Source organism: Oncorhynchus mykiss, chromosome 18, assembly GCF_013265735.2.
Source record: "Oncorhynchus mykiss isolate Arlee chromosome 18, USDA_OmykA_1.1, whole genome shotgun sequence".
NCBI classification, from domain to species: Eukaryota; Metazoa; Chordata; class Actinopteri; order Salmoniformes; family Salmonidae; genus Oncorhynchus; species Oncorhynchus mykiss.
In genome coordinates, this window is record NC_048582.1 from 37,738,003 (window position 1) to 37,744,777 (window position 6,775).

The window sequence follows — 6,775 nt, forward strand, 5'->3', positions numbered from 1 at the left end:
TGACAACGCGGCAGATTGAATCCCTGCTATGGTGGTATAAGAGTTTATTTATTTAAGCAGTCTGGCAACCCACACGCTTGACCCAACGTTTTAATCAAGCTTCTACAAGCCCATCTTATCGTTATGCCGTGGCAGGGCTCCTTCTGCTGTGACCAGTATGACAGCTAGAGTTAATGGAAACATCTGAAGCTGTAGCTCATTGTCTAATGTACACTTTAAACATCAAAATGCAATGCATCTCGTGGAACATAATCCTGTCAAACTGATACTTAGCGACAAATTGAATTCCAGGGGAACTTGATTTGCCGGGAGTCTTCATGAATAACGTACCCTCCAGAAACGCAAATGAGCAGGTGGTCTCAGGGAATCTAAGCAGGCAAACAGTATTGTCTAGTTGTCTGTGATTACAGCATATTGAAGCGAGGACGACAATGGGAAAACATGAAACGGTGGTTGTATTTCTGTACTGTATTACCAGTACTACCCCAGGATCTTCATCTAGGCTACAAACAACCACCCCAAACAACAGCAAGCAGTGATTCCCCATCTTCCACCACACAAATAAAATACATTCACCAGAGAGTTGAAAGAGTTCACTTTGAGAAAAGTGAACAAAATGGCATATTTACATTAAAACAAAGTATTGTACAATTTCACTGAATAATTCTAAAATGCATGGACCTCTTATTTCCTCATCCACACTGTACAGTACAAGTTGAACTGGCAAACCTCAACCACAAGAGGGCAGACAAAGTGTTATTGATGAGACGAAGGCATGCAGCATATCCTTCTCTTTCACTCACAGGGCACACAAGTAACTTTCAAACATGTTAGACTATTGGTGGGGAAGTGTAGTTAGGGTTTATTAATGTTGCTCATTTAAAATGTTGACATTAATTTTAAATGGGAGACTGCATCCCTGAAAAGTAGCCTGTTCCAAGTATAGTCTCATGTGCTTGGCATCCATTTTAAAACATTGAAACCATAACAATAAAGAGCGCTAAGATAACTACACAAAAGCAGACTTGACAGCTATTAACAACTATGTATTAAAAGAGAAATATACAGAGAATTGTTTTTTTTTTTGGGGGGGGGGGGGGGGGGGTTCTTGTACAACAACAAAAAAAAACACTGAAGAGGTCATTCGGAGGATTCACACAGTGTTGTGAGGCGGTTCTGTGGAGAGAAAAGTGAACGTGAGTTAATGGTAACGGCTACTGTTTACACGGGTTTGACATAGAAATCCACTTCAACACCGCTCGATAAACATGAGTAATATGTAAACACCGTCATAGACAGATGTGTTCTGAAAGAAGACAGGTGGAGGATTATAATAGATACCGCATTATAAAAACAACCATACAATGTGCAATTCACATTTCTATATAACAAAATGCATACCATTTACAGTACTGAAAGATGGCATGGCGTTACATTCAGGGTTGTTCTGAACAAAATGAGCACATACTGTGAGAATTTACCATGAAAGAACACGCACAACTCCCGTTTGTGCCAACCAAAATGACAATGCATTTCTCTAAAGTGCCTTGTGAAAGCTCAACACTTAGCTAGTCATGTTGGCAGAAGAATAATCTTTTAAATGGCACACCCTGATCCAGACATGTAATTGGACCGTCGATGTGCAAATGTAATCTTCTCATTTGGAGATTTCGCCATAACCCGTTCGCTTTCAACTGCTATTACGGTTATGCATAACGCATCCCTTTCTCTTCTGTTAGAAGCATGACATATGGATGTGGCCATATAGTATAGTTCTATTTGGTGAAGACCATACCTGAAGCAGACGGATGCTCCTCATGGCTGTCTCATCCAGCTGTCCCAGGTCCACAGTGTCCATCTGACTGGCCAGCAGCTGAATGCACTGGAACCAATAAACACTCAGGTCAGCAGAGAAACTTTATCTTAACACACATGAAATGTGCCAATCAATCATGTCGACAAGTACTTCATAAAAAATAAAAAAAATGTATAAAAAAACACACCCGCATACAAATTAGTGGATTCGGCTATTTCAGCCACACCCGTTGCTGACAGGTGTACAAAACTGAGCACACAGCCATGCAATCACCATAGACAAATATTGTCAGTAGAATGGCCTTCCTGAAGAGGTCAGTGACTTTAAAGGTGGCTCCATCATAGGATGCCACCTTTCCAACAAGTGAGTGTGTCAAATTTCTGCCCTGTCCCGGTCAACTGTAGGTGCTGTTATTGTCAAGTGAAAACATCTAGGAACAACAACGGCTCAGCCACAAAGTGGTAGGCCACAAGCTCGCAGAACGGGACCTCTGAGTGCTGAAGCTTGTAAAAATTGTCTATCCTCAGTTGAAACTCACTACAGAGTTCCAAACTTCCTCTGGAAGCAACGTCAGCACAAGAACAGTTCGTTGGGAGCTTCATGAAATGGGTTTCCATGGCCAAGCAACCGCACAGCCTAAGATCACAATGCGCAATGCCAAGCGTCGGCTGGAGTGGTGTAAAGCTCGCCGCCATTGGACTTTGGGGCAGTGGAAACATGTTCTCTGGAGTGATAAATCACGCTTCACCACCCGGCAGGCAGATGGACAAATCTGGGGTTGGCGGATGCCAAGGAGAACCCTACCTGTCCGAATGCATAGTGCCAACTGTAAAGTTTGGTGGAGGAGGAATCATTATTCCTGGGGCTGTTTTTCATGGTTCGGGTCCCTTAGTTTCAACTTGTGGAAGGCCCGTTCCTGTTTCAGCATAACAATGCAGCACAAAGCGAGGTCCATACAGAAATGATTTGTCGAGATCAGTGTGGAAGAACTTAAAAGGCCTGCAGAGAGCCCTGACATCAACCCCATCGAACACCTTTTGGATGAATTGGAACGCTGACTGCGAGCCAGGCCTAATCACCCAACAACAGCGCTCGACCTCACTAATACTCTAATGAACTTGAAACTCTGAACCCGCCCCACTACAGCCCCGTCAATGTGAATGGGGGTGTGTTCGGACCTCCTTTGTCCTGCTCAAGTTGAGGGGGAGGTTGTTGTCCTGGCACCACACTGCTAGGTCTCTGACCTCTTCCCTTTAGGCTGTCTCCATCTTTTGCCAATATCGGTTATTTTTAAGTCTTGGTTCAATAGTTTATTTTTTTCCCCCCGCTTAGAGATTGTCAGTTGGATAGGTTCTCTGCAAGGTTTTGTATATCTTAACTAACAGATGAGTATCTTTTTCTCACTCAAATAGGATTCCCTCAGCATTGTGCTGATGACAATTCTTTCAGGTTGAAATTTCATGATATAAAACTTAAGTTGCATATATTTGAAAATGTCTACATTGGTCAATCCAAAATAGTTATTTTTCTTGAATTATGTCATGGAAATAATTGTACACATGTAACAAACAGTCAGAGGGGCTAGTGAGGGTATTTAGCCAAGTCAGATGGTAGTGCATACTGTTCAGTACGGATCAGTCTAAAAATGGAAGGCTGCTTACCTCTCCATTCCCCACAGGGACATTGATGACGATATCATTACCGCCTCCTGAGATGGGGGAGCCGTTGACCGAGATACTGTAAACCCTCTCCTTGTGGCGGGGTATCCTCAACGCTGGGGTCGTGGGAAGCCTGGGATATATGACGACAACAAGTCAAGCAGTGGTACCCAATGTTGTTTTGAGGGCCTGTGTGTCCCAACTGGAACATTTTACTAGGGGAAAGACTGGATAGACCGTTCTCTAACAACAACCAGCTTTAGGCAAAAAAATGTCATGGACAAGCCACAGAACATTACCTACTGCCACTTTACCTGGAGTCAAAGCGTGGTGTGATGAGAGGGGTAGGGCCCATGAGGGAACTATCCAACATGTTCCTGGAAGGAGTGACCAGTGGCTTCCTACTGGACCTGAATACAAGTGGCAAATTAATATTAGCAAGTCATTTTTGTACATCCATAAAACACACACGAACACATGCAAAAATATTTGCAGATTCCGGCTGAAAGGGTCTTACTTTCTGATGGACGAGTTCCGCTTGCTGACTGACAGTGCTTTGGCTCTCTTTGACGTTGGAGGTTTCCTAGTTGATTTACACTGAGAAATAGAGAAGAAACGGGCGATGAGGTGCAAGTCTTCAGCTTGAGCTAGACATGGCTTGGCACTAATAATGACTTGGGCTATCATTTGGAATAAAATGCAAGAGCTAAAAGAAAGGAGGCTATTGAGGATTACATTGAGTCTGTGAAACTAAACACACGGTTAGTCTCCCTAACCTTGCCAAAAAAAATACAGCACTAACCTTCTTCCCTGTGGCCGTAAAAGTGTTCTCCTCATCCTCTGAACTTGTCCTGGCTCCACCCCTTTTCAACTTTGCTGCAGAGGGGAGCAGAGTAACTTTAACATCCAGTGGGATTCAAAGGAGACATATAATCTATAACAACTGGTATATAGCAAATACTTACCTTTTTTAACAGTCTTGGGGGGAATAGTATGGACTTCAGCCATAACGCTCTCCACTTGGGCAGCCTCCTCTACTTTCTGGAAGTAGACAAATAAGAGTGAAGAGCGACTCTGGCTGGGTGGCAAAACCAAACCAACAGTTTATGAATTATTCTATTTTAATTTAGAAAACCCACCTTGGCATCCTCCACTGGTGACACGGGTGACTTTGGTTTCTCTGACCCTGAAGGGATGGAGAAGTGTCAGTTCGTCAGATAAAACATATATCTAACCCACATTTCGCCAAATCAAAATCATATGTGCCGAATACAACCGGTGTAGGCCTTACAGTGAAATGCTTACTTACGCCCTCAACCAATCATGCAGTTAAGAAAAATAAGAGTTAAAATGGTATCTAAATTTTACCCAAAATAAAGTCTAACAAAAAAGTTACAATAAAATAAATAACAAGTGAGGCTATATACAGGGGGTACCGGAACAGAGTCAATGTGCAGGGTACAGGTTAGCCGAGGTAAAGTGACTATGCATAGATAATAAACAGCGAGTGGGGTGGCATGTAGCCTAGTGGTTAGTTTTGGCCCAGTAACCGAGAAGTTGCTAGATCGAATCCCGAGCTGACAAGGTAAAAAATCTGTCTTTCTGCCCCCGAATAAGGCAGTTAACCCACTGTTTCCATGCCATCATTGTAAATATAAATGTTGTTAAATGACTTCTAGTTAGAAAATTCAGTTGAACATTTAAAAAGCAGCAGCACAAAAGGAGAGGGTCAATGCAGATAGTCCAGGTAGCCATTTGATTAACTGTTCAACAGTCTTATGGCTTGCGGGTAGAAGCTGTTGAGCCTTTTGGACCTAGACTTGGCGCTCCGGTACCGCTTGCTGTGCGGTAGCTGAGAGAACAGTCAGGTGCATGCTTCTTCACTTAGCTAGCCAGCTAACTTACCACAATGCTCAAGCCAGTTCATCTGTCTCACTGCCTTTGGCAGCTTGATCACAGCCATGTTGTAGAAGTTGTCTGCATCTTTCAGGAGGCTGTTTGTCTTCTCCTTCAGCCTTTCAACGACGGTTTTAACTGCAAAGACAACGTGTGATTGGATAAGTTACACCAAAGTGAATTCACAAACGGTGGTTTCTGTTCATATAACGTTAATGGCTAGCAGCCAACTTGCATGTTCTTTGTCATCCATACCCTCACTGTCGAAATCTTCGAGAAAAGCCTCCAATTTGTCCAACTTGGGGTTTTTACGTTGTTTGGTCGTCCTCTTTGGTCGTCCCATGACTCACTGTACATTAGTAACGTACACTAAATTAGTAATGGTGCTTGGGCTAGCAAAACAGGTAAAATGTTGCTAGTTACTGTTCGCTAGCCCCTTTCCGGAAATGTTGTTAGCTAGGCTACGTTAACGTTAGTAGTTAGCCAGATTGAAGCTACTCCGTTTAAAAATGACTGTTTCATTTCAGATTTGAAATACATACAATGCAATGTTAATCTAAACAATGAGATTGTTTGATAAATGTAATTTCATTGTGATTTACCTGGCGATGTTTTCTTTATTTTCTAGTTAGCGGGTTAGTCCTGCTGCCTCCCTCTCTTTCCAGTTGGCGAAATTTTCAAATTTACACGCAGACGCAGACAATGCCGGAGACCAGCCAATGAGGATACGCTTTCGCTTGGCGTCATTTTTTACCTATAATTTCGAAGAACGTTCATGTTTACGTCACTTGTCCTGAATGTGAACTAGGATGCCTGCGTTATTGTCGCGTAACCAAGTATTGAGAAAAAAAAGCTTGGAGAATAATCAAGAAAGTATGTAATTCAGTGTTGGCTGAATGCAAGCCTTTAATGGTTTCACTTGGAAACATAGAAGAGCAGTTGAGGGCGTTTCAAAAGATCCAAATCGCCAACACCTCTCCACACTTTTCCTGATCTGCACCAGCGTCTTCACTTCAAGCTCCTACAGGGCAGTAGACATAATGTAAGATACATGGTCGCTCACTCCATAAACTCATGAGAGAGCTTGAACACATTTTGTAACCACAGATGACCCTCTTATTTGGCCCTCTTATTTCTCTCCAGTCTTTGCGAGATGCTATCGGTAATCAGGTGTCTGGTGCGTTCCTGTTGTATGAGCAGAATCTCGACACCCTTGCTACCTACACCGAGAGATCTGCAGTCGCTCCATCCATCGCTTGGAGTGGCTTCAGGATGCGGGGCATTACTGTCATCAACAGTATCCTTTCTGTGTCGCTGTATTACTGTACCATTACTAATGCTGCACAATAAATGGTCATTGTGAGCATGCCACTAGACTGCATACTGCCGCGGAAGGCTTGATGCT

The 6,775-nt window shown here is 43.1% G+C and overlaps 1 protein-coding gene across 1 annotated transcript; it reads right to left on the reverse strand.

Annotated features, from left to right (window-relative positions):
- Positions 1–838: 838 nt before the first annotated feature.
- Positions 839–6,119, reverse strand: LOC110496131 (borealin). Its single transcript, XM_036952659.1, has 11 exons — positions 5,973–6,119; positions 5,626–5,719; positions 5,380–5,508; positions 4,614–4,660; positions 4,440–4,515; positions 4,277–4,350; positions 3,992–4,071; positions 3,789–3,884; positions 3,478–3,607; positions 1,796–1,882; positions 839–1,176 (listed from the first exon to the last, which is right to left on the reverse strand). The coding sequence occupies exons 2-11, from the start codon at positions 5,711–5,713 to the stop codon at positions 1,141–1,143; spliced, it is 843 nt and encodes a 280-aa protein (XP_036808554.1). The 5' UTR covers positions 5,714–5,719; positions 5,973–6,119; the 3' UTR covers positions 839–1,140.
- Between the last annotated feature and the right edge of the window lie 656 nt (positions 6,120–6,775).